The 25,962-nt window shown below is 60.6% G+C and overlaps 1 protein-coding gene across 4 annotated transcripts in view; it reads right to left on the minus strand.

Annotated features, from left to right (window-relative positions):
* Positions 1 to 763: 763 nt before the first annotated feature.
* The window catches only part of EVL (Enah/Vasp-like), an 83,062-nt gene continuing 57,863 nt past the window's right edge, over positions 764 to 25,962 (minus strand). For 3 of the 4 annotated variants that reach the window (XM_058655242.1, XM_058655240.1, XM_058655241.1), the window contains exons 4-14: positions 15,441 to 15,504; positions 13,758 to 13,819; positions 12,578 to 12,807; positions 12,122 to 12,243; positions 9,699 to 9,759; positions 7,333 to 7,396; positions 5,689 to 5,755; positions 5,542 to 5,604; positions 3,636 to 3,702; positions 3,212 to 3,269; positions 764 to 1,151 (exon numbers count right to left, since the gene is read on the minus strand). In XM_058655242.1, the coding sequence (XP_058511225.1) occupies positions 1,114 to 1,151; positions 3,212 to 3,269; positions 3,636 to 3,702; positions 5,542 to 5,604; positions 5,689 to 5,755; positions 7,333 to 7,396; positions 9,699 to 9,759; positions 12,122 to 12,243; positions 12,578 to 12,807; positions 13,758 to 13,819; positions 15,441 to 15,504 (896 nt within the window). In that variant the 3' untranslated portion in view covers positions 764 to 1,113. The remainder of the gene's footprint in view (positions 1,152 to 3,211; positions 3,270 to 3,635; positions 3,703 to 5,541; positions 5,605 to 5,688; positions 5,756 to 7,332; positions 7,397 to 9,698; positions 9,760 to 12,121; positions 12,244 to 12,577; positions 12,808 to 13,757; positions 13,820 to 15,440; positions 15,505 to 25,962) is intronic. The other variant, XM_058655243.1, reaches the window with a different exon arrangement.

Here is a 25,962-nt window from a genome sequence, read left to right on the forward strand (position 1 = left end):
GTTCAGGGCCACATCCAAGCCTCATCCAGCTGCCAACCAGGCCTCGGATTCTGACTGGGCCTTCCTGAGAGGTTCCCAGGGCCACCACACTCTCTGGTGGCACCTGATGGTCCAGCCTCCACACTGAGCCCTTAGGACTCTGGTACCAGGAAGGCAGTTGGCAAGCATGGAGAGATTTCAGTTAGGGGCATGTGGGCCTTGGGTTGCAGCTGCCCCCATCTCAGGCTGGATCACCTAGAGAGCCTAGTGGCATGGGCAGGACAACCGCTCAGGACATCCAGGGACACCAAAGACCAGGGCAGAGACCAGCGCCTCTGTAGAGGAGAGCCATACCTCAACCCCTCCCCAGTCCCAGAAGGTGGCTGTCATACCATGCTGTGACTCACATGGCACAGCGAAAGGCCAAGGCACCTGAGGTCTGGCTGGGGCCATGCAGATGGCTCTGGGGACCGCAGGCCCCAAGGCCAGGGTCAGACCCTGTCCGTTTGAGGCCCATGTGGCCACTGGGTAAGGATGTGGATCTGACCACCACAGGCCGGAGAGGGAGCAGCAGAGATGAAACAAGCAGCCCCAGCTCTCTGCTGCTCCACCAGAACAGGTGCAGGGAGGGAGCTGCTCCAGGGACCCAGAAGCCCAGCTCCAGGACACCGGCTGGAGGGGCTGCGTTGCCCGCCCCCCCAGAAGCTCATCCCATGCCCATTCCTCTTGGTCAGAGCAGAGCTGGCACTAGATGCAGGTGTGGGAGATGAAGCCGAGCCGGCAGTGTAGACAGTGAGTTTATTACCGTGGGCACAGACACTGGTGTATGGACAGACCGTTTCAACACCATGATGGTCGGGAACACAGAGGCGCTGAACTGGCACCCCCAATGAGAGGACTTGGAAACCGTCTAATGAAGCAGGTGATTGAGGGGTGTCTTGTCTATAAACCAAAAGGAACGTACACTTAAATAAGCAAATAGTACAAAAAGGACAAGTGGCCTGGGGCTCTGCTGACTGGAGCAGGCAGTCCAGTGGCTGCCCCGTGGCCTGGGGGTGGCAGAGTCGACCAGCCGGAGACTCCCACGGGGTTTCCCTGGCGTGCCCGCCGTCTCAGCGCCACGCCGCTGCCACCTCACGTGGTGCTGATCCCGCTCAGCTCCTGCCTGATGGCTGCAGACAGAACAGGGATTTGGGACTCAGAGGGTGTGGCCCAGGCCTGGTCTTGCCTGCAAGGGTCCCATGTCCCTGGGGTCTACCCCATCCTGGCTCCCCCCAAGGTCATAGGCATAGTTGGGGGAGGATGGTATGTATAGTAGCTTCGGTATGACCTTGGGGGTGGCGACACAGCAGCCTCATGGTGCCCTAGGGACGAGGAGCTGGTCGGTGAGTTGCTAGGCCTCAGAGCTGTCCACAGAGTGGAGCATGGGGACCCTGCTCCATGCTGCTGCTGAGCCCCCGGGTCTTGGTTTAGGTTTAGGCTGGTGGGGGTCCAGGTTTGCTGGGAGGAAGTGGGAGCTCTGCCCGCAGGGCTGCAACTTACCTCTCCCACCTCCCGGTCCCCACCAGGAAGGCAAGCCCATCTGGCTCCCACCCTTGGCTCTTGCCAGCTTGGGACTTCCTGCTTCCCTTTTAGTTCTACCTTCTCTTCCCAACCCGCTCCACGCCTGCAGGGTCTTCCCTCCAGGTGGCCCCGGTCCATGCCGCTACAGAGGGGGCCGCTCCTGAGTACTGAGAGTGACTCACTGGGCAGCACTGCCCCTGGCTCACACCAGACTCTCCTGGGAGGCATCCAGGGTAGGCGCAGGTAGATAGGCGGTGTCCAGGAGCCCAGTACACAGGCTGGCATGCAGCCTTGCTTCTGGTCGCCACCAGCTGTGGGCTGGGAGTTACTCTGGGGGGACTCCAGCTGCCCGGCTCTGCCCTAGCCCCTCCTCCCTCAGCCAAGGCTCCCTGCCCTCAGCCTCCACCCTTTGGAGCCCCTGGGTCCTCCATCTGCTCAGGTCACAGCTGACGTCTGGGGCCAGAGCCAGTCAGCCGGGAGACTTGACTGCCTGGGTAACAGGCCCAGGTTGTGTCCTTCTTCCCCTGCAGCCCTGGTGGGAGCCAGAATCACTTTCTGGAGTTCTTCCTGAGGCACCTTTGAGAGGGCACCATGTCTGGTCCCTGGGCCAAAGCCAGGCACGCCAGGCAGCAGCCCAGGGAAAGTGAAGTGGTGGTGGTGACTGTGCCCCTGGTGCCCTGTCCCCCTCCGGGCCCAGCCGGGACAGCAGATGGCCCCAAACTGATCCTTGGGCCTTGCCTTCCCTGCAGTGGGCCAAACCTGCACGATACCCAGGGAGTGGAGATGCAGCAGCAGAGGTGCCCACACCACTGGGGTTACTTGGGACACTCTCCGGCCTCCAGTGGCTCAGCCAGAACCTTGGGGGCTGGTGGACATGGAGCTCTCCCAGGTACAGCCCCAGGCCTGGCTCAAACTGTAGCTCCCTAGGACTAACACTCCCTTGCAGTGCTGGTATGTCAGTTCAAATCCCCACTGCTCCACTTCTGATTTAGCTCCCTGCTAACATGCCTGGGAAAGTAATGGGAAGAAGGCCAGCAGGATGGCTCAATTGGCTAGTCTGCCTGTGGGTGCTGGCGTTCCATATGGGCTCCGCTTGCATCCTGGCTGCTCCACTTCCTACCCGGCCCCCTGCTTGTGTCCTGGGAAAGCAGCAGAAGATAGCTCAAAGCTTTGGGACCCTGTACTCGTGTGGGAGACCTGGAGGAAGCTCCTGGCTTCTGGTTTCAGACCTGCTCAGCTCTGGTTGTTGTAGCCATCTGGGAGTGAGCCAGTGGATGGAATGTCTGTCTCTCTGCTTTTCCTTTCCAATAATAATAAGTAAAATCTTAAAAAAAAAAAAAAAAAAAAAAAAAAAAGAAAGAAAGAAAGATAGCCACAGGAGATAGCCCAAGTGCTTGGGCTCCTGTGTCCAAGTGGGAGACCTGGCTGAAGCGCCAGGCTCCAGGCTGGCCAAGCTCTGGCTGTTGTGGCCACTTGGGGAGGGAACCAGCAGATGGAAGAGTTCTCTCTCTGTGTAACTCTGCTTTTCAAATACATACATAAATAAAATAAATTTTATTCATAGGAAAACTGTGGGCCCTGATTCCGAGGGCCAGCCTGAGTCTCTGTGCTGAGCCCTGTCCTCCCATGGGGACCACATGCTGGCCCTGCCTGCCGGGCGCCCACTCACCATCAATGATCTCTTCCTTCACCTTGTGCAGCTCACGCACCACCTCCTCCAGGATCTCCTGTGGGCAGACGAAGGTGGGGGTGGCGATGCAGGTGGGCGGAGATACACGGGTGGGGAGAGGGGGCAGCAGGGAGAGAAGCAGATGAGGGAAGAGACTCAGGCAGGGGCAGAGGTGAAGGGGCGCAGCCTGGCTCCAGGATGCTGTGCCGTGCAGACCCGCACGCTAGGGAAGTGAGTGCTGCTCCTCCCCTTCGGGTCCACAGTGGTCCTACCAGGGCTGCTCAAAAGGGGAATGCACCAAAGCAGACTACAGAGAGTGCCAGCTAGGTGGGAAGACGGCAGGATGGACCCCCCGTGTCTCCTCGGACAGCTCACCGGCCACCTGTGGGCCCGCTGGCCATGCTAAACAAGTGGACCCGCTCACCTGCTTCATCCGGTCCAGATCTAAGGCATCCAGGGCCACGTCATTCACGCTGCCTGCAGGCTTCATCCTGGGGAGGAAGGCAGGGTATGGAAGAGTGGGAGGCAGGGCCCAGGGTGTCCCCCAGACCCCCTGCCCTGGCCCTATAGATGTGCCCTGCTTTTACCTCCAGTCACCTCTCCCAGCTGAGCCCCAGAGTGCCTCCCGGAGCCCATGCTCCTGCTCCCAGCCTGAGACAGGACTGGGGCCTGCGGAGGAGCTGTGATGAGTTGGGGGGGTCAGGCAGAGGTGTCACTGCCTCCAGCTTGCCAGGGAGGGACACGGGCTTGGTCATGTGCTCTGCTCCTGGCCACCCTGGGAAAGCCTGTGGCAGTGGCGCAGGCAGCACGCCTGCCACCCAAGCAGGAGGACCCTCTTCCCTGTGCCGAGGCTGGCTAGGGTGTGCGGCACCCTTGGATGCCCTCTGCTCTGCCAAGATGCTTTCTGGGGACTGCGCTCCTGTGGGATAGTGCGGAATGGACACTGAGTGACTTGTTTCAGTAGTGTCGTGAGGGCAAAGTCCTGGTGGTGCTCATTTCCCAGGTGGGTGTGACTGTGGCACTGAGGCACACATGGGAACGGGTCATGTCCTGCCTGGGTCCAACCAGGTGAAGGGGTGGTGGGTGGCAGCTGGCAAGTGCACTGGCGTGGCAGGGCCAGCCCTGGCCAGCAGATAAGATGGAGGACTGACGCTGTCCACAGCTACAGGAGCCAGGACGGAAAAGGAGTGTGGCCACGCCCTATCTGCATGGACTCCAGGCAGAGGCCAGCAAACAGGCCTGGCAGGAGGCTACTACTAGACTCCCTAGACCTCCCCTGCCAGCTCCCAGCCCCACTGTGGCAGTGGCTGTTGGGCACCTGGGCCACCCACTCCTGCTGCCCAGGACTCAGTGCTGTCCCCTGCACAGCAGACCTTGTGTGACCAGCAGAGCCCGACATGCGGGAGACCCCACTCCAAGTGGGACTGGCCTCCACAGCATCCTCTGGCTGGCGGACACCTGGCCACAGATCCTTAATCCATCTGCCCTGGCTGCCTGACCTGTGCCTGTCCTGCTGGGAATTTGCCCACTGGCTTGCCTGGAGCCTTTCATGTCCCTTCCGCTTCCATGCTTCTAGCAGCACTTCCTGCTTGCTGGTCGTCCACCTTGCAGGGTGGAGGCAGGGCTTGGGTTTAGCCTTCTTCCTGTTGGAAGCGGCCCGTGATCTGGGCAGCAGGCCTCCCCCTGCCTCCCCGAAGCACCTTGTCCCTGTCACTGTGTGAACACAGGACCGTCACCAGCACAGAACCTGCCTGGCTGCCCAGACCTCCTCTGCCTGTCAACCTATCTCACTGTGCATGGGGCTTCCGCTGTCACCTGCTCTGTGACAAGGGCAGTCCCCTCTGAACTGTGTTGGTGGTGGTAGCGGTCAGTCGCAGGGCCGACTGGCTTTCCCATGGGCCTTTGGTTTGAGAGATGTGGCTGGTGTGCTTGTTGGGGTTGGGCCTTGTGCTGGACACATGCCGGGACCTGGGCAGCCCTGGGCCCAGGAAGCCACTGCAGGGTAGCCAGGGCTTGCGGCACTTGCTGTGTCCACTGCTGTCCTTCACCCTGCCGTCGCCACCCCTGCCTGGTGCAGCTGGGACTCAAACCTCACTGTGTGGGTGACAGTGGAGCTTGGTCAGGCTGTCTCATCTGCCCTGCCTCCTGCTGGGGCAGGTCACGTCCTCCAACCGCAGCACCCCCTAGGAGCTGCCCGCACCCCACTCCCCACGCCCACCCACTCTGCAAGAACAGGCCACCCTTCCCAAGCAAGCTGTTAGACGCCAGGACGGAGACGGAGCTCAGGGGTGTTAGTCACGGGATGTGTGGGTGGGAGGGTTGTCCGGTACCTAGAGTGAGGCTGCGCCTGAAGGGGACTCTTAGCTTCAGGGCTCTTGGCCACAGACGGGGTTCTACGGCAACGGAATGAGAGACGGGTGAATCGGCGTGCGCCCACAGGGCCCAGGGCTGCGCGCCGACCTCCCCTGGCAGCTCACCTGGACAGGAGGGAGGACACGGGCTTCTCCACCGAGTTACTCCGCTCCCAGGGCTTCCTGCTGGCTTCTGTCAACCAGGAGGATGGGGATGCTCAGAGCTGGGAGGATACAGCTCCACTTCGTCCCGCCTGCCTCATTCAGCCCAGGGCGGCCCCGTCGTCACCCTGTCTCTCTTACTCCAGCGCCTTGGTTTCAAGCTTGGTCACTAGGGCTGGGCTCTGCACTGAACCAGCAGCAGTCTGTCCAGTCACCAGGAGAGCCTGACGCGTCTGGCTGTGGGGGGCAGCTGACCCCATTTGCATGGCCATCACCTGCCACTCCTCTGGCTGTCCCCCACACTATGCCTCCTCTGCCCCTTGCCAGGCTGCCCCCCGCCCCGGCAATATTTGGGAATTGACTTGAAAGGTGCAGAGAGAGAGGGAGACACATACACACAATCTTGTATCTACTGGTTCATGCCCCAAATGCCTTCAAAATGTGGGGTAGGGGGCAAGTGTGGTGGTATAGCACGTTAAGCCTCTGTCTGTGGCTCTGGGCAACCCATATGGGTACCTATTCAAGTCCTGGTTGCCAGATTTCCCATCCAGTTCCATGCTTCTGGCCTGAGAAAGCAGTGGAAGATGGCCTAAATCCTTGGTCCCCAGCGCCCATGTGGGAGACCTGGAGGAAGCTCCTGGCCTTGGAGAGGCTTAGCCATCATAACCATTTGGGCCAGGTCAAGGCCAGAAACCCACACCTCCAACCAAGTCTTGTGTGGGCATCAGAGGCCCAAGCACGTCTGCCTCCCAGAATTCATGAACAGGAAGCTGGGTTGGAATGGGAGGAGCCAGAGGTTGACCCAGCATCCTGCTATGTATGCCAGCCCACTGTGCCACCACGCTAGCTGCTGCTTCCAGAAGTGTGCGGAACTGGACTCTCCAACTTTGTAGGATGAATACAGTGGGAACAGAGTCCTGAGCCAGGTGGGGAGTGCCGGCACCCTGCAGCTGGGAGCAGGTCCTGGGTACACAACTCCAACCACTCAACCACATGGAACCTTGACTGCCCATACCAGAAAGCCATTTAACCCACTCATGGGGCTGTTCTAACATGCCAGTAAAAGTGTGGATGCTGTTTCCGGTTGTTGGCCATGAACCTGTGGCTCTCAGCTAATCACCTCCTCTGGGAAGGTCTGCCAAGAGGCAGATGTGCCACCACGGGGTGGGCAGGTGGAATGAGAAGGGGGCAGGCTTCCCTCAGCCTGGCACAGACCAGATGCTGGACCTGGGTCTGTCAGACGACTCAACCACCAGCCCACAGGAAGCTGTCTCCCGCTCTCGTCATCACTCATCCTCAGGCCCAGCTCAGCCTGGGAGCGACTCAGCAGCGGGGAGACTGGCATTCTCTGTAGCGTCCACTGTCCAGCCGGCCAGCAGCTGGGAGCTAAGGCTCCTCTGAGGAACACAGGCTGCAGCCTGGGTCTGAGCTGTCAGGGACAGCAGCCTCCCTCAGCTGGGACTCAGGTCAAGGGCACACGAGCGCCAGCCTGCCCAGCTCTCCACACCTAGGGATGGTGCTGAGCCAGCTGGCCCGCTTCCCAGAGTCCCTCCCACACACGCTTTGGCCGGGGGCAAGGCTGGGGTCAGTGGGGGGGTGCCCGTTTACCTGAGGAGTTGGACGGCTGGCTGGATGCTCGGGTCCCCAGAGACGGGGAGCTGCTTGGATCTCCCTATGGAGGAAGACAAGAAAGGCCCTTCCATTAGTCTGCTGGTGAGCTATGGGGGTTGGGTGGGTGCTGGACCGTCTGACCTCCTTGGAGGGCTTGTGCTTTTATAGCTGGTCAAAGAGCAAGAGCAAGAGCAAGAAGGATCCTGAGCTGGAGCAGAGCTGCTCCGTCCAGGGCAGGGCAGGCCCTCACCAGCCAGCACTGGCTGGCCACCTCACATGTACCTGCTGCTGACTTCTGGCCAGCGCTGTGTGCAGTGACCCACTCCTGCGCATGCGCTGCTCACAGCAGCTTCTGTCCTCTGCCCCTCCTGACCCCTCTGGCCCTGGAGCCTGTGCGGGCGACTTCGTTTCTGGGACCTGGGTCACACCGGGAGGCAAGGCAGGATCACTGCTCCACAGGCTGCGGTGGTGACCAGAGGCCTGGCTGGCCCTGTGCTGTGTGTCACAGGGCCAGCGAGGGCTGCAGAGACCCGCTGTGACACAGCTGACCTCTAGGGCCCTGCTCATGGGAGATGACTGGTTCTCTCGCCAGAAGAAGACACGGTCAGGGTCTCTTCTCATCTGCCTCTCCCCAGGCCACCTCCAGGCTCAACAGTGTGGTAGTGACCACGCTCTGAAGGGGCCTGGACCCTGTGGAGGAGGCTTGCAAGGGACAGGTGCAGCCCTGGTGGTATGCTCTGGCCACCCCTACTTGGTCTGCTTCCCCCCCCAACCTCTTGCTCTTTCTGCTTCTTCATTGCTGCAGGCCCAGTAGGTTCTGCACTTGCTCCTGCCCTAGCCCCGCCCACACCAGCTCCTCCTCCAAGGCTCCTGGCCGCCCACACCAGCCTCCTCCTCCTGGTGTCGGGGCTGCTCCCCTGGATGCCACAGCCAGTCTCCCCGGCAGGCTGCAAATTCTCTCCAGGACAGAGGCCCTATGTCCTGTGGACTCTGGCCGCCCTGGGAGTCCTGCAGTGAGGCCCAAGTGATGGCTGGGGACTGCCCAATGGGATGGAAGGCATGTGTCCTGGGCAGATGTCATATGAATGTTCTCAGCCGGGCAGCCTCTGGGGACCACACGGGAATCCCAGTCTAGCACTGACACTCATGGCTGCGCTGTCACTGGCTGGCCAACTAAGTGTGGGGCAGGGAATTCTGGGAGACTGTGGTCCGGCACACAAGAACAGGCTGGGCTGTCTCAGGAGCAGTCTCGCCAGGCGGACAGGAAGGAACAGGTATGCTGGAAGTCAGTGTGCTGACAAGCAGGCAAGGTCAAGAGCTGCTCTGGCTGGAATCCATCACCGGCAACTCTGAGCTGCCACAGTGCTGAGATAGGCAGAGACATGCAGCTCTTCCCTGCCCGAAAGGGAGGCAGCCTGAGTGACAGCTGCTGTGGGCCCGTTGTGCAGCATGATGATGCAACCGGCCCCTGGCCAGCAGGTGGCTCTCGGGGCACCTGGCTCTTAACACTTGTTCCCCATTCACCATAATCCCAGCAGTGCTCACTGAAGAGTTGGAAAAGATCAAAAGGCCCCAAAAGGAAAGTAAAGTGCCTGCCAATGTTTCTCCCAGATGTTGCTCTGGGTGTAGACTGTCTCAGGTACCAAATAAGAGCTCCCGGGGACTGGGGCCCTGTGAACAACACATTTACTCCTGGAGTGCAAAGAGCCAGGCAGATGCTGGGAAGCTCTGGAAGCCACCTACAAAGCTTGCTGTGAAGTCCAGGGCACGAAAGCTGCACTGAAGGCAGCCGGGCCCTGCCAGCTCCATGACCCGGGGACAGAGAACGCACGTGCAGGCACACACACTGTATGAAGCCCAGGCCTGCGACGCTGCTGTGTCGGGAGCAGGGCTCATGCAGACGTATGCTGGGTGAGGAGGGACACACCACACACCCAGGCTGGCAGATGCAGCTGTGTGGAACAGGGCAGTGGGGTGGCCTGGAATCCACAGGAAGCCCCAGCCGCCTCCTGCGTTGATGGGGAAGCTGAGGTAGGAAGTGTGCCCTGGTCCCCAGCAGCTGGGTTCCTTGTCCCTTAGTCTCCAAGGTGTAGCCTCTTATAAAGCCTGTGTGTGACAGTGGGAGGGGCTCTGCTACTACAGGAAAAGCTTCACCCGCAGGAATCGGCTCTGGGAAGCTGCCGAGGCCAGGGGCTGGGCTCTGGGCTGCCCTGCAGGAGCCCAACAACCTGCTCCTCCTGTCAGTTACTCGGGGAAGGAGTGCCTCACAGTGTGTGCAGACGGGGCACACCCTGTGCCCTTGAGGACCGGTCTGGGCCCTGGAGCCTTCGGTGTGACGTGCGGTGGCAGTGGTGTCTGCCTACCGTCTGGCTCTCGTCCTCCTTCCTGTCCATGGGCTTGTCTGTCTGCGAGGCTGCTTTCCTCCTGCACACAGAGAAGAAGACACATCAGCCTGTGCAGGTGCCCGCACTGCCTAGGGCACCTCTGCTGCCAGTGTGCCGGCCCCGCCCAGTCCTCAGGTGAACCCACGTCACCTATCTGGGTGAAGCAGGCAACCTAGGCAGGCACCCCTGTGGCCAGGAGCCACACCGCGGTGTCCTGGCTGTGGCCTGGAGCAGGCAGGAAGCGGGTCTGACGTGTGTGTGTTGTGGGGAAGGTAGTGTCCTGGCCGTGTCCTGGCCTGTGACCTGGCACAGGCAGGAAGAGGGGTCTGCCTTAACGTGGCAGTGGGGAAGGCAGTGTTTGGAGATCTGGGTTTGGCTGGGGACAGCTCCACTTGGGGATGGTCTGGGAGAGCTGACCTCTGAAGTGCAGGCAGAGAGCCAGGGCCAGGGCCATGGCCATGGCCAGCAACTGTGGGAGCCACACTCCAACCCCAGCGCTGTCTTCTGTCCTGGACTCGGGTGTCCTGGCTACTTCTCACCTCCAAAGTGAACCTCCGCCGACAGCCTGGGAAGGTGCAGGAAACCCCAGGCCCCTACAGTCCATCACACACTCTGCCCTCGCCTCCTCTCTAGCTTGGCCCCTGGGGCGCTTGGATTGAGCAGAGAAACGCCTGGGTACTGCAACTCCTGGAGCCACTACAGCATCTGGCTCCCAGAGGTCTGAGTGGTCCCCCAAGATGCAGGCTGGCCTCACATCCGGGGAGGGGGCCATGCCTGGACGGGACTGGGCCTGCGGGCATCCCCCGCAGCCATCTCAGGAGGACTGGGCCTGCTCCGTGGCTGTGGAGCCCGGAAGGCTGGGCACTACCCACGATGCTGACTTGTGACAGCCTGGTTCCCCCTTTTGGAAGTGTTTCACATCTGCCTTTGTCTCCCACTCACCGCCAGCCACCACCTCCCTGGCGGAACCGACCGTCTCCGCTCTCGTGCCTATCACTGGTCTGTTATATCTTTCCAGTGGTCACTGTTCTTTCTCTGAGCGCGAGAAAGTGGAGCAAGCTGCTTCGCGCCCAGGAAGGTGGCTGGACTCACACTCTACTTCTGCGTCCCGGCGTCCCCCGTCGCGGAGGCAGGAGCAGAGGCTGCGAGAAGCTGCACCTGGCGTCGCCCGGCTGTGGTCACACTGGCCTCTTCCTGCTCTCCTGTAGCAGCTGCCTCTTGGTCTAGCCTCCACCATCCAGGCCTAGCTCTCTCTGGCTTTAGACTTTGGGATCATAATCTTTCCCCAGGAACCCGTTTTCCTGTGAGTTCAGCTTGCCTCTCAGCGCTGCCATGAACCTACGTCTGTGTGCAGCGAGGCTGTTTGTTTCCCAGTCCCTTTGCTCCAAGCCGGCTCTCCCGGCACAGGGGGTTCTCAGGCTTCTCAGCTTCTTAAACCCCACTGGCTGCACCCCTGCAGCTCCTCCTCACCCTTCAAGACCCACTGCAGGGAGAACCTCCTTTGGGAAGCCCTCCTGGCTCTCTGTGAGCTGGCTGTCCCCACCTTTGTCCTCAGGCTGGCTTGGCATGCCTCACTGGTGTCTGCTACTGCACCCAGGCCTTGGGGACCCGGCACATCTGTCTCATCACCTGCAGAAGTCACGCTAAGCTGTCCCTGCCACTTGGGGAGTGGCCTTTAGCAGCAGGCCGGGTCTGTCTCCACCAGGTCAGCTGCCTGCCCTGGGTGTGCCTTCGTTCCTCACCGCGTCCGCACAGCGCTGTGCAGGGTGACATGGGAGGGCACAGTGAGGGAAGGCATGAGTGAGCAGGGCCTGTCACGCTCATCTGTGTGGGGTCCTGGAAAGGAACAGCTGGAGCAGTGTGCTCCGGTCCCTCTTGGGATTAGTCGGCTGCAGTAGCGGGCACCTTGTCTCGGCACATCTGAAAACTGAAAGCCAAGCTCTGTATTCCCTCCGCCATGGCTGCTCAGCTTCCTGTGGGCAGGTGACGGCCTGGGCAGGCGGGAGCCCCCTGCTGGCACGGCTGGAGAAGGGCCTCGGGTAGGAGGGAGCCGCCACCCTCTGGGCTCCTGTCTGCCTCCTAATCCCTGCCCTGTCACCCACGGGGGACCCTCTGCAGGACTCCCACCTGCAGGCCCTGTCCACCTTTCCCTCGAACACATCTCCAAGAGCCTCCTTCAGCATGGGGTGCTGCCTGTGGGAGCCCTCATCAATATTTGCTGAGCCAAACCCGGGAAGGGTTAGGGTGCAGACCACTGCTTTAGGCATCATTCGTTAGGCTGATGCCCGAGGACACGCTCGCTGAAGTTCAGCTGCCTGAGCCGGGGTGTCAAAGACTTCTGGGAGCACGCGGTCCTGCCAGGGGCCCTGGGAGCAGCGGGCCCGGGCAGGCACAGGACCCACCTCTTGGCCAGCAGTTTGTTCATCTCCTCCATGAGACCTCCGCCCCCACCCCCGCTGCTCGCCCGGTTGGCATCCGACTTGGAGGTTCCGCTGGGACTGGAGGCTCCAGGCACATCTTCCGGCTGAGGGCAGAGGTGCCAGGTGTTAGTGGGGTTGCCCGGGACAGGGGAGGCAGTCGAGGGGAGTCAGGGGACCATATGTGTGCCCAGGAATCCCATGATGGCAGAGCCACAAAAGGCCTCAGGGGCCCTCTTGTCTAGCCCCGACCCCAAGGGGGACAAGACCGGGACCATGGTCATGACCAGCCGTGAGCAGATCTGTGGGGGTGGGGGAGAGCTGCAGCACAGCCATGAGTGGCTATGTTCAGAACACACTGGAAGGGCCGGGAAGAAGTGCCTGGCTGCCCAGCCCCAGGTCCACACTGCCACCCAGTCCTGGCCCACCAGGCCCTCTTACCCGCTGCACTCGCCTCAGCTTGGCCCCAGCCAGCGCGGCGGCCAGTCCTGACACAGAGCTCTCGTCGTGGCTGGCCCCCTGGGCTCCTCCGGCTGGCAGTGGGGGCGGGGGCGGTGGAGTGGCTCCAGTCGGGGGAGGTGGCACGGGTGGTGGGGGCGGGGGTGGAGGCCCGCTGCACGTGAGTGGGGCGCTGGCTGTGGATGATGGGTGTCCTGGTGGCAGGAGGGGCCCTGGAATAGAACAGGGGCACTTCGTGGGTCTGCAGCTCCTGGCTGGGGCCCAGGCCTCGGGGTGGGGTGAGCTCTCCCTGCTGCAGTGTGTCCTCACTTGGGCCTCCTTGGCTGGTGGATCCTGGAGGGACCCCCATGTCACACCCCTGCGGGGCACACACTCAGAACAGCAGCAGCAGGCCCTGCCCTTGGGGGCTCATCGCCTGGAGGGCAAACAGCCGAGCAGGGCTGTGGCAAGTGACTGGCTGCAGGAGCTTCCAACTGCTGTGCTGGTCGGAAGCTCAGCAAAACTTCCCGAGGGCAGTGACAATGCAGGAGTCGGGCACGCGGATGCAAGGGTGAGGAAGTGGATGCCAGAGGACTGGCGAGGTGATTCCGCTGCAGCAAGAAGGAGCTGGTGGCTAGGAAGGTAGGAGAGAGGCTGCCCCGACAGCGGGATCTGGCCTGCGCTGGAACACAGGGTGGACCTGAGGGGCAGGCCACTGGGGTCGGGATGACAGCCACCTGCTTACCTCCTAGGGCGGTGGAGAGAATGAAACCAGAGGGTAGGACAGCACTGGGGGAGCCACGACGCCCCGCGCCTGCCCGTGACCACTGCATCTTCCCCAGAAGCTTTGCCCTCTGTGCTGTGGGCTAGCCCACGACCCCTGGGATGTCACCTCTGACCCTGGGGTGCAAGGGACCTCCCGTGGACACTGGCAGCATCCTGGCCTGGACTTGAACTCAGGGACATTACTGGACAACGGCAGAGCACCTGGGCCTGCCCTGCCCCTAGTCCTTGGCTCTGTGGCGGAGACCCACTGGATGGCCACTGAGGATATGAGCGCTGGGTGGTGGGCAGGACCTGTGGGGGCCTGTGCCTTCCCTTGGGGGTGGATGCAGAGGGCAGTGGACACAGCAGGTGGGCAGGCGGGTGCAGGGGGCAGTGGGTAAGGGACGTGGGCGCTCACCTGTGGCCGATGCTCTCCTCTCCAGAGACTCCTGGCGGTGCTGGTGCTGCTCCATCACTTGTCTGCAAGGCAATGGGGCAGCAGCATGCTCAGCGTCCCAGTGGCCACAGTGCGCTGTGTCTCCCACCCTCCCTGAGAGCCGCCGTGCACCAGCTGTCTCCACTTAACTGGAGGGGACACGGAAGGGTCAGGTCCCTGAACGGGGGTGGGGACTGGCAATCTCCTGCCCGGGTAGGCTGTCTGCCACCTGGATCCACTCCCCCAGAGTGCCCGGGCTTTCCCTGGACTGCGTGGGCTCACCTCACCCAGCCTGGTCTCAGGGCACCTGGCCTTACAGTGCAGGTGAAACACACTTTAGGGACCTGATCACATTCTCCCTGGAAGAGCCTAGCACAGCCACACCCGAAGCGGCCGTTTGGTGGGCTATGTGGCGGAGATACCCTGGCTCCGGGTGGCAGGATGCCCAAGGTTGCTCCGAAAGGCAGGCAGAGTGAGAACGCTGACCCACAAATGCGTCTACAGAGTCCTGGCACGTGCGGGAGCGGATCCCCGGGCCGCCCGCGTTGGGGGAAGCTGTCTGGGAGAGGACAGCAGGGCCTGTAGGTTCTGCCATGTTGCCTGTGATGATCCCATGATGACCTCATGGGTCTCCAGGGCTGGACCCCGAGCCGGCTACACGGTGGGTGCTAGGCAGGTGCTGTGGAAGGACAGGTGTGCACCTCACAAAGGCTCAGCCCGTCCGGCACCCGTTGTAGGAATCATGCTGTGGGATCACAGGTGAGCCACCCCTTTGCTGGGCCTCGGGACCCTGTCCGTGAGTCGCCAGGGGTCCCTGCGAGGAACAGCACGAATGAAAAGCTCCCGGTGGCTTTGGCATTGGCCTTTATCCTTCCCAAGCCCCAGCCTTTCCTATAAGGTATGTCTGCTTAGGAAGCCCCAGGGGGCGGCCTGGTGGGGGGCTCGCTCCCCTGTCCTCTGCCCCGCTCTGAGCTAAGGTCTCCTGTAGACTGGGTCGTGTTGGCCAGCCCTGTCCTGCCATCCCAGCTCCTTCCTCTGTGGGTGAGCCACTCCACCACCTGAGCTTCCGTAGCTCATGTGGGAGGCAGCAGCAGCCATGGCAGCTCTGAAGGGCCAGCATGAGGACCAGAACATGACAGGGTACGCCGGCTGCACGTGGCAACGGGCAAGTGCATTTCCACCCCTGGTGGTGTGTTCCCAATGCAGAGCAAGGCCACGGGGGCAGTGGGGGACAAGGGTGGTAGGTATGCTGCCTGCGTGACCAAGTGGAGGTCAGACATGGAGGACTGGGGACACTCAGCCCGCCCACGTTCACGGCTCAGTGCTGGACACAAAACGCCTGCTCAGGCTCTGGCTGGCCTGGGTCTGCTTAGATCCTGGCATTGCTGCTTCCTGGTGATGCGGCCATGGGGAGGCCTTGGTGACCTCTAACATCTCAGGCTCTCCCTTCCTCCCAGTGCCAACACTTTAGAACTTCCTGTGGCCCTTGACCCACACCCCAAGGGAGCTGCCTGCTGCCCAGGCTTCACCCCTCCTGTGGTGGCTTCCTCCTAGCGACTAGGGACACAGAAAGGTTCCTCTTCATTGCTGACCTCGGCCTCTGGGGACAGCACCACTGTGCATTCCCCTCCCTTCTGACCTACAGTGTGGGGCGGGGGAGGGTACCTTCGCTGGATGTCCATCTCATCAGGAGAGGGGCCATTCTGCACCTGCCGCTGGGTGGAGGGGCCTGCAGGGCAGAGAAACACAGGAGCCGGGAGGTTAGTGGCGAGGAAAGGGGGGCTGTGACAGACAGCGCCGAGGAAAGGGGGGCTGTGACAGACAGCGCTGAAGCCCTCTCAATCCAGGGCAGCAGCACCGGCACACTGGGGCTCCCACCAAGTCTCTCTCCTCTCTTTCGGCTCTTCCCTGAGCCAGTAAGCAGTCGACGTGGTCACATGGTGACAGGGCTGCCTGAAGGTTTCCTTCTGTGTCCCACGCCAGCTCCTCTCACACCACCTGCTAAGTGCCACTTCCTTCCTTCAGTTTCATCGCTGTGGTGTCCAACCAAGACTGGCCTGAAGTGGGAGGCCCTGAGCCCCACACCCGTCTTGCCAGCCCCGTGGGGGTGTCTGATGCCTCAGTCCTATCCAGCTGCTGGCTGCCAGCTTGGCCCAGGCTTGGGCTGTAGCTCAGACAACCAGACTACTGCTTTGCTCTAGCAGTTGCTGCCAGTCGTTGAGCCCATCTTCCCCCAGGGCCGTACCCCATCCCTGCCTAGATCCTCCTCTAAAGACCGCCCCCACAGAGGGCAGTCCTGCAATGCTGGGGCCCCGCTGGTGGCTGCAGAGCGCTTCTGGCCCACCAATCTGGCCATGCCGCCTGCCCTCTGTCCAGGACAGCCAGGTGCCGACATAGTGGACTGCTGTGCACCTGCCTGTCCCTCCGTGCTTAAGATGTATAAGGAGGGGCTGGCATTGTGGCATAGAGGGTAAAGCCACCACCTGAGACACTGGCATACAAAATGAATGCAAGTTCATGTCCCGACTACTCCACTTCCTATCCAGCTCCGTGCTTACGGTCCGGAAAGCAGTGGAGGATGGCTCAAGTCCTTGGGCTCCTGCACCCATGGGGGAGATTTGAAAGAAGTCCCTGGCTTCCAGCTGCAGCCCAGCTCTGGCCATTTCAGGCGTTTGGGGAATGACCCAATGGATGAGAGATGCGTCTGTCTCTTTCTCTCTCTGTAACTGTGACCTTCAAACAAGCAAATTAATAATAACAAAAAAAGTGACATATAAAGACCTCAAAATTAGTTGGAGTTTTAACTATTACAGAGAAGGAAAAGATCACACTTGATTGCAAAAACCCTTTTCTTCCTCTTATTTTTAAACAATTTAATTTCTTTGAAAGGCAGCGAACGGAAGCCCCCCTCACTGGCCCCCTCCCCAGAAGCCTGCTGTAGCGGAGCCCAGGCCAGCTGAAGGCAGGGACCCGAGCACCTGAGCCATTTGTCACCTACTGCTTCCGAGGGTGAGCCAGAACAAGGAGCTGGAACTGGGGGTGGCACTGTGACCCCACTATGGATGTAGGCATTCCAGCAAAGTCTCAACCACGGCACCAAATACCCACCCTTCTGTTCTAGAAGGGACAAAACATTAGGTCGCCGGAGCTACAGTCTTCCAGGTTACAAAGCACAATCTCTTCATGCTAGGCATGGGGGCTGAGGGTAGCAAGGGGTCTGTGCGGCACCACCTTGGGCGTCTGTGTGGACACGAGAATCCCTTGCTCCCCAATTCCCCCCACCAGCCAGGCTGGTGACCTGTGGCAACCCCCCCGTGACAGTGATCGCAGGTGCCCCTGTAGTGACAGGGGCTGTCTCCCATGGTGGGTCAACTCCCACTTGCCCTGAGTCACGACCAGCAGCTGGGGTGGACAGGTGTAGCCTGTTCCCTTCTCCCGAGCTGTGCCCGGATCCCACAGGCTCTAGGCAGAGGGGCAAGACAGGGCCCCACCACTCATCCTCTGCCCCAGCACCCCAGATGGCACTGCCTGCCTCTCTGTCCACACCCAGCTGCCTCCTGGACCCGCACTCTCCTTCCCTGTCTTCCCTGTCCATGCTGTAGCCCAAGTGATCTCTGGGAAACACAGAACTGGTTCCTAAAGGGTCAGGCCCAAGCCCACGTGACTATAATGCAAGTCTCTCCAGTCCGGCCCCAGGGTGCCTCTCCTCAATAGAGCCTTCTGCAATGCCAGCTGACCCTGGCCTCACCCCGCACTTCCCACCTCCACGGATCTCCGTGGTCACTGACTGCATCTGACTGTCACCTCCTGCCACGGATTCCTGACCCCACTACTTGGTTGCCTCTTCCCTAAGACTCTTGCCCCAGCTCCTGCCACAGCCTCTCAGGTGAAGTTCACAGCCACTCACAGCTGTACCAGACCTCAAGCTTCGTGGAGCGGCGAAGCAGGTCGTTGCGGGCAAAGCCTGGCCACTGTAGGTGTGCTGCACCTGATGGAGCTAAGCTGGGAATGGTGGAGCCTCCTAAGCACTGGGGGAAAAGCCCAGGAGACGGAGGTGGGCTGAGCTGGCCCAGGGGGCCATCAAGACAACTTGAAGGGCGTGCCCAGAAACACCAGGCCCTGCAGGTGCTGTGGACGGCAGCAGGGCTAAGGGCTGGGACCCGGAGCAGGCGACCTGAGGCTCCATCTTCCTGGGAGGACAGGGTAAGTGCAGCCCGCTCCTGCCCGTCCACCTTGCACTGCCTTCCAGCGCCGTGAGCTGATCCATTCACCATCTCTGTTCAGAACAAACTGTCTGGGCTCAGGGATACCGGGACAACAGCGACCACTCCAACTCCTGCCCACTCAGATGGAGGCTGATCAAGGGCAAGTGGTCGGCCAGCAAGCCCCTGGCAGTACCAGCTCCACGCTGCTGACACTGGGCTCTCGGCCCGCATCCAAGTCACTCTCTGGAGGGCAGCAGATGCTAGGTGGACACCTGTCAAGCATCTCATGGTAACTGCTTTGTCCCCAGAGGTGAGCTTAGGTGGGCAGCGGAAGCCAGCCTGGCTGGCATCCCACCCCGCACCTGCAAGTCTGTTCTCTTGGGTCATCCACCTGGGTCCCTGGCGACAGCATAGGACATGGCACACAGGGAAGGCCACCAGAGGCCCTCAGGAGGCTCCTATGGGGGAAACTGAACACAGGAATAAAAGCCATCAGAAAGCCACAGGCCCTGAGTGACACTGGCTGTCACTGCCACCAAAGTCCACTGTGGGACTACCCAGGGATCCGCCAGCGAAGGAGGCCCCTCCGGCCTGCCAGGCTGGCTGGGGGCATGAGAGTGGCACCAGCTCCCTCTCAGGCAGCCTCTCTTCCTACTGTCCCCCGTGTCCCGCCAGGCCCACCACGGCCCCACGCAGGCCAAAGGACGGCCAGTGATGGCTTGGAGGCGAGAGGACTTGCCTAAAACCACAGGGCCCGTGATGCTGGCCTGGATGTCCCAAGCTTGTTAGTGAGGAATCTCAGTGTCTTCTGCTTTTGTGATTTCTGCCTTGCTTGCTTGGCTGGGGGGCTGGGTGAACTCCAGGCCTGTGGACCCCCTGGCAGGTCCCGTCGGCAGAGCACTCCCAGGAAGGAGGCCCTGTGTGCTTGCTTGGCTAGGGGGCTGGGTGAACTCCAGGCCTGTGGACCCCCTGGCAGGTCCCGTCGGCAGAGCACTCCCAGGAAGGAGGCCCTGTGTGCTTGCTTGGCTAGGGGGCTGGGTGAACTCCAGGCCTGTGGGCCCCCTGGCAGGTCCCGTCGGCAGAGCACTCCCAGGAAGGAGGCCCTGGTGTGCTTGCTTGGCTAGGGGGCTGGGTGAACTCCAGGCCTGTGGGCCCCCTGGCAGGTCCCGTCGGCAGAGCACTCCCAGGAAGAAGGCCCTGGTGTGCTTTTTTAGATAAGACTTGCTCACTACCCTATAGCCCACCAGTTTGTACTTTTTGAAAGCTGCTTGCTTCAAACCCACCAACAGAAGCCTGCCAATTTGCTCTTTTTAAAAGTTAACAGTAGGGGCTCGGCAGCGTGGCCTGGTGGCTAAAATCCTCGCCTTGATCCCATATGGCCGCTGGTTCTAATCCCAGCAGCTCCACTTCTTCTCTATCTCTCCTCCTCTCAGTATATCTGACTTTGTAATACAAATAAAAAAAAATAAATCTTAAAAAAAATTAAAAAAAAAAAAAAAAGTTAACAGTAAAACTGACCAATCCTGACTGTGAAATTGTGTGGAATTGGCTTAAAGTGTATAAAAACCCTGTGCTGTCCAACCTTGGGGCCCTCCCACCCCCCCAAATTCCGCTAGGCTGGGTGGTGGCTGGAAGTCTAGGCTAGTCAGAATAAACCACCCTTATGCATTTGCATCAACTTCAGACTCCTGATGATTTGTGGGGATCTCAAAATCTGGGTACAACATTAGGTGTGGCAGCTGAGCTTACCCAGAGAAAGGGGTCTAGCTGACCCACGATGGGGGCCACAGAGACCACCCTCTCCAACTGCACTCAGACCAAGTTTCCCAGGCTCCAAGCAAAGCACCAACAGGGACAGCACCCTTAAAGGCAGGACAGCAAATGAGCGCTGAGTTGTTGGTGTCCTGGGGCTCAGCAGTAGGGCAAGCCCTGGGGGCAAGGCGGGATAGTGGCTGGGCCCCAGACTGGACGTGAGACCCAACCCTTCTGTTCTGTCCCCCAGGATCTGATGCCTCTTGGGGGCATGGAGGAGAGTCCCACTTCCTGCAGTCTGGGGGTGTGAGGTAGGGCACTTCCCAGCCTCACGTCTGCCCATGTCTTCCAAGTACTGTGGAGGTCTCTGAGTCCTGGTCATTACGAAAGAAGGGGGGACCTAGGAGGGTGTGGAGGAGCCTGCTGGAGGGGGCAGGGGCCTGTGGGGCTGCAGGAGTGAGAGGAGCCAGGCACAAGGCAGGGCGTGTGCCATGGTACCCTGTCGGTAGGGTTAATGAGCTCACACCTTGCCCCTGTACACCTGCCTGCTTCTGACTCAGGGCTGACAAAGGGACAGGTGCAGCCCTCAGCACGCTCCCTGTGAAGTGGGAGGGGCTAGCAGGGCAGATGAGGGGAAATGAGGTCTCACAGTGATGACTCCAAGGAGCGGCACATAGACCACACGGCACTCCTGTGCCACCAAGCCTGGCGGACTCACAGGATGTACATGCACGGCTGGCTGGCTGTGCAGAGCACATATCCTCGCGAGGCTTGGGTGATGTCAGGCCCTGTGCTGGTGAGCCCATGTACGTGTTGTGTGTGCCGGGAAGGTGGCACAGAACATCTGCACTGCAGCTTTGCTCACTTCCACGTTTCCAGCACTTAAACGCAACATTTGGCTTTCATGCTGCCAGTCTCCTGCCGGAGCAGGACACACATTCTTAGAAAGAGGTCAGAGGCTAACAGCCCAGGGGCTCTCACGGCTCATGCAATCAGGGGCTGGGCTGGGCACTGTGCCCACAGGCAGGGGAGCCGTGGGAGGCGGCCAACAGCGGTGGCTCTAAGAACACACGGCCAGCTGGCAGGCAGAGGGAGGGGGAGGAGGAGGAAGGTGGGCATTTACCTAAACACACTGTGGGCCAGGTGCCAATCTCTACGCTTCAAGGACAAAGCAGGAACTCGCCCCTATCGTTGGGGTCCGGAATATTTTCCTCTTGTTGAGTTGCCAATGGTGCATGAGCAACATGAAAGCAGCAGTTGGCTGGAGTGGCAGTAGAGGAAGGCTCTGCCCTGGGGCCGCATCCCTGCCCCCGATAAGGTCTGGCTCTCGTCCCAGAAGCTGCATTTTAATTCCTGCGGCTCAGGTGGGCGGTCAGGTGAGGCCCTGCCCACACCTCCCCTGCACAGGAAAGGCATCCCTTGGGCCTCCTGGAGAGGTGGAACCTGAGATCCGAGCAGTGCCAGGGACAAAGGATCCAGCGCCTGCTCAGTAATGCTTGATGGAATTTCTGGCCAGCCTGTGACGGCCACCTGCTTGGAGCTGGGCAGAGCCCCAAGTCTTGCCAACCTCTTCCCTCCTCCCCCCTCCCCACCCTGACAGTTCCCTTCCCCCTCAGATTCTGCCCCAGCCCCAATGTTGGGTGGGCATGGAATAGCCCTCCCAGGGGTTCCCTGGTATGTCAATTTCTTCCTGGCTCTAACTGACCATTAGGCAAGTCAGCGCATATGTGGGAGTGGAGCTTGTGGCGGGGGCAAAGTCCTCCTGGCCTGGTCACCGTGTTGAGTTACCTGGCCAAAACCAACAAATGGGTTGGTGGCAAGGTTGGGACTCATGCCCAGGGCTGTGCCCAGCACAGCTCATAGATGCCCAGCCCTCATCACTTTCCCCATGCTCAGAGGACCAAGGCAGCCGGTCCCAGCCCCTTTCCCAGACCGGCTCAGCAGTGGACAGACACCTGGCTGCCGGCCTCCCATTTCAACACCTTTTACAGGGTGAAGATTCCAGGTTCCTTTGCCCAGTCCTGCTCTGCCAGCTCTGCTTGTAGGGGTTGACCGGCCCGACTCAGGGCCCTGGCCCAGTTGGCATTCCTGCCTCAGGCCCACAAGCTGCTGAGCAGTAGGGTATCATCTACACCTGGTGGAGCGGGTGCCCCTCAGGATGGGGGCACAATTCAACAGCCCTGGCTACGGGGCTTCGCCAGCCACATGCCCAGGGCATAGGCCTCATTGAACTTTGACAATATGGTGGCAGGCCTGGGGCACCCCTGGTACCAATGAGCAACATCTTTCCCCCCCACCCCACATTCTCCCTCCCTGTAGAGGGTATTGGGGCCCAGGGGCTAGGCAGGCTGCCCAAGGCCACGACCATAGCAGAGGCAAAGTGGGGGCAGCTAGGTACCCCCAGGCTTGCTTCCCAAGCTGGCTACTTTACTTTCCTACAGATGTTTTCACCCCTTTGCTAGTAAGTGTATGTCAGGACACAAACTAGCCTTGAAGTGAGCCTTAAACCGAACAAGCTATTCACAAACCAACTCTGCGTCCCTACTTTTTTTGCAAGTGATTAGTCTGCCTAGCCATGCAGGGCTGGGCTTATGAACCTGTATTTTATAGGAGAGGGAGAACAAGGTTTGGAAAGGGGGCATGGCTTGTCCTAGGTCGCCTGTGATTGCCACCACTTCCCCAGACCCCTCCCCGCACTTCTGTAGCGAGATCTCAACAGCAACCCTCCGGTGGGTCACACAGGTTCTTGCCCCCCACGCGCAGTCCCCGCTCCTCCATCCCCACCCCGGTCCCTTCCCCCAGGAGCAGTGGGAGTGTCAGGAGAGCCCCGGAGCAGCAGGAAGGAGGGGAAGGCTCCCCTGTCACCTACAGTTCACTCTGCAAAGCACGGTGCAGTCGCAGTGGCAGAAGCAGAAACAGTGGAAGGTCCACTCCCTGCTCACCATTGCGGCCAGGGCTCCTTGGCACGGTCGGGAGGCGCCTGTCGCACCCAAGCCACTTACCTCTTCTCTCTCGGGCTCCTGGCTGGTGCAGTGGGTAATGGATACACCGTCCAGCCGTCAAACGGGCTTCGCCATGTCAATCTTTAATGAGACATCCCAGCTCACCTATCAGAACCCTCCTATGCACCTTATTCCAGCAATTCCCGGGAGTCCTGCGAGACGGCCCAGGCCCTGTGTGGGCTCAGCCTGCAGGCCTCGGGGACGCCTGGTGTGTGTCAGAGGGGGGCCGCCCACACTGCTCTGAGCCTAGGACATGGGACAGGACAGGCAGGTGCAGGCTTAGAGCTCCAAGCTCAGGCTCCCCAGCTGCCCTCCAGGCTGCCCCATGCCATGCAGTCACACCTGCCCATTCCACAGACCTCTTCCTCACACTCCTTCTCTCCTTCCCAGCCTGGGATCTCCCTGGACTCAAGAGTGACTGCCCTGCCAATGCCAGGCTGCCCTGGCTGACCTCAGTGACTACAGCCTGTGCAGGCCAAGGCCTAGAATCCAGAAAGCCGGTAATCGGGCATGCCTCCCCTCTGCGCAGCGGGTAGCATACATTGCTTCCCATTGCAGGCCTCAACACATGACCTGTTCCCGGCACTATGCACTTCTGTTAGCCCCACCAGCTGCCTCTCTCTGCACCCAGCACCTGGCATAGGCAAAGAGGGCCGAGGGCACCCGTGGGATGTGCCCAAACTTGGCATCACCTCAAGTTCCCTGGAAGGAGAGCCTGAACTGGCACCTCTCTCATTGTCCCCAGGAATCGCTCTGTCCAGCTCTTCTCAGGCCTCTCTAGGGCCAGGACGTGGGCTGGGGGGCTTCTACCCATGTCCCAGGGCCTCACTGGCCCAGGCTCAGCCCCCTGAGCCCCGCTCCTGTACTTGTGGCTCCTCTGGGCTGCTCCTCTGCCGGGAAGGCACTGCTGGGAGCTGGAGGCCTCTCCAGCCCCTACTGGCCGGGCCTGGTACCCCCACTCCTGCAGCCCTCCTCTTGCCCACTGTGGCCCTGCTGGGACCAGGCAGTGGCAGCCGGCATCTCAACCCCTGGAATGCATTCAGCCCACTGCTACCCTTCTGCCCTCTCCCCTCCCTCGAAAAACATGCAGACCTCACACCACCCTGAGACATAAAGGAATCCCTCAGCCCGAAGGCTCGCTGCCCCCGAGGGCATCGGCCTGGCCCCTTGGCTCCTCTGTGTCCTCCCTTCCTGCTCAACCCCAGAACTAACTCATCGCTTCTGGAGGCCCGTGGCCTTGGACTAGCCACTTATGTTCTCCCTTCGGGACTCGGTCTGCCCACTACAGGGGCTAAAGAAAAGGTGGAGGAGGAGGAGGAAGGAGGTAGCACCCACCCCTCACAAGAGTTCACTGAGCAGTGTGTTCTGAGCGCGTGGACCGGAAGCTGATCTGAGAGGACACTGAGCCCCGGCTGTTGCCTTGACCTGCTGAAGTCTCTCTACTGAGGTCAAATGTCAGCGACTTCATGAGTAATGACTTCGAAAACTATGGGGCCACTGGCTGGGGAGGCAGGCACATATCAGACTTGGAACAAGGGGACCTGTCACTTGCAAGGGTGGCCTGGGTCAAGTTCAGAGCTTAAACAGGGGTCAGCGCAGCAGTTCAAATGCCTAATCATCCGCCTGCAAGTGTCAGCACCCCATATGGGTGCCAGTTTGTGCTGCAGCTGCTCCACTTCCCATCCAGCTTCCTGCTTGTGGCCTGGGGAAGCAGTGGAGGATGGCTCAAGGCTTTGGGACCCTGTACCCACATGAGAGACCAAGAAGAAGCTCCTGGCTTCAGATCAGCTCAGCTTTGCCCTTTGTGGATGGGAAGATCTTTCTGTCTCTCCTCTGTAAATCTGCCTGTCCAATAAAAATAAATCTTAATTTAAAAAAAGTGTTTAAAGGGCTTTCATTTCTTGGTCCTGCAAGGAGACACGATGAAGGAGGACCAGGGTGGGGGAGAAGAGGAGGGAGTGCCAGCACCTGGCGCTCAGAGGGGCGCAGCACCAACGTCTGTTTCCACTGGGCTCTGCAGCTCATGAATCCCATTCCCATTCACTCCAGCACCCGAGCCTTGTGGAGGAAGCAAGGGCTTCCAAACAGGAAGTGGCTCTGCTCCAGGCTCCATGGGGGTGGGGTGGCTGGCCTTGGCACGGTCCCCACCTCCATGCCCGGCCCTTCCTGCAAGTGCCAGGCTAACAGTGTCTCCTGTCCTGGCAGGCTGAGTCCAGGCACGGGGTATTGTTCAGGGCTGCTAGAGGCGGCCGCTCAGCTTCCCTGGCCTGTCGGCTGCGAACCTGCTGCAGCTCCATCAAGGAGGGCAGGGCGGCAGCAGGGGCATGCAGGGCACCTCCGCAGCTAAGCCCCAGCCTGCCTGCAGACCTCCACCTGCCAGGTCTTCTGCTGCCCCTATGCTGACCCCAGAGCCTGCAATGCCCATCCAGGCCCCCTTCACCCCAGTGCCACACCTCGAGATGCCCAGCCTCTCCGCCACCCCAGGTGCAGGTGATGCATTGCCATGGGTGCTGACACTGCTGGCTGCCTTTGCAAATAGCTGCTTCTAACAAGAGCGGCTGCAAGCTGCTAGGTGACCTGCGTGAAGCTACTTCTGGTTACCCCCACGACAACCCCGTGAGGTAGGTACACTGCTAAGCCCATTTCACAGATGGGAGGTAGAGGCTCAGAAGGGAAGTCCACATGCTGCAAGGGTTGAAGTGCTGGCGGCTGCGGGCTGGCGGGGCGTGCCTTGGGGCCGTGGTGCTGAGCAGGCAGAGGGGAGGGTGCGATGTCTGTGTGAGACAGTTCCATTGCCATGTCCCTCAGGCACAGAGAGCACCCCTCCCCTCAAGCCCAAGTCCTCAGGCCGGAGAGCGAGGGTGCTTCAGGGCGTTGTCATCTTGGTCTGCCTTGCAGGAAGGGCAGCAGCTATGTTGGCAGGCAGGGTGACGAGGGAGAGCACTCCACCCACCCACCATGGGCTCCAAGACGCAGCATGGGAAGCAGGCACCTACCCTGACGACCGCACAGTTCAGGATGGCAGCCGTGTACTCAGGCTGTGAGGGGCATCTGGGGCGACGCACATGGCAAGGCTGGCATTGAGTGAGGGGGATAAGAGGCAGCTGCCAGGCCACCCACAGAGTGTGGGCATGAGGGCAGGAATGGAGGGGGCCAGTGGGCAGTGCCATTCCCTCCCTTCACAGGGACAGAGTGGACACTAAGACTGAGGGGGCAGTGGGAGATGGC

The sequence above is a fragment of the Ochotona princeps genome, chromosome 26 (assembly GCF_030435755.1).
Source record: "Ochotona princeps isolate mOchPri1 chromosome 26, mOchPri1.hap1, whole genome shotgun sequence".
Classification (NCBI taxonomy): Eukaryota; Metazoa; Chordata; class Mammalia; order Lagomorpha; family Ochotonidae; genus Ochotona; species Ochotona princeps.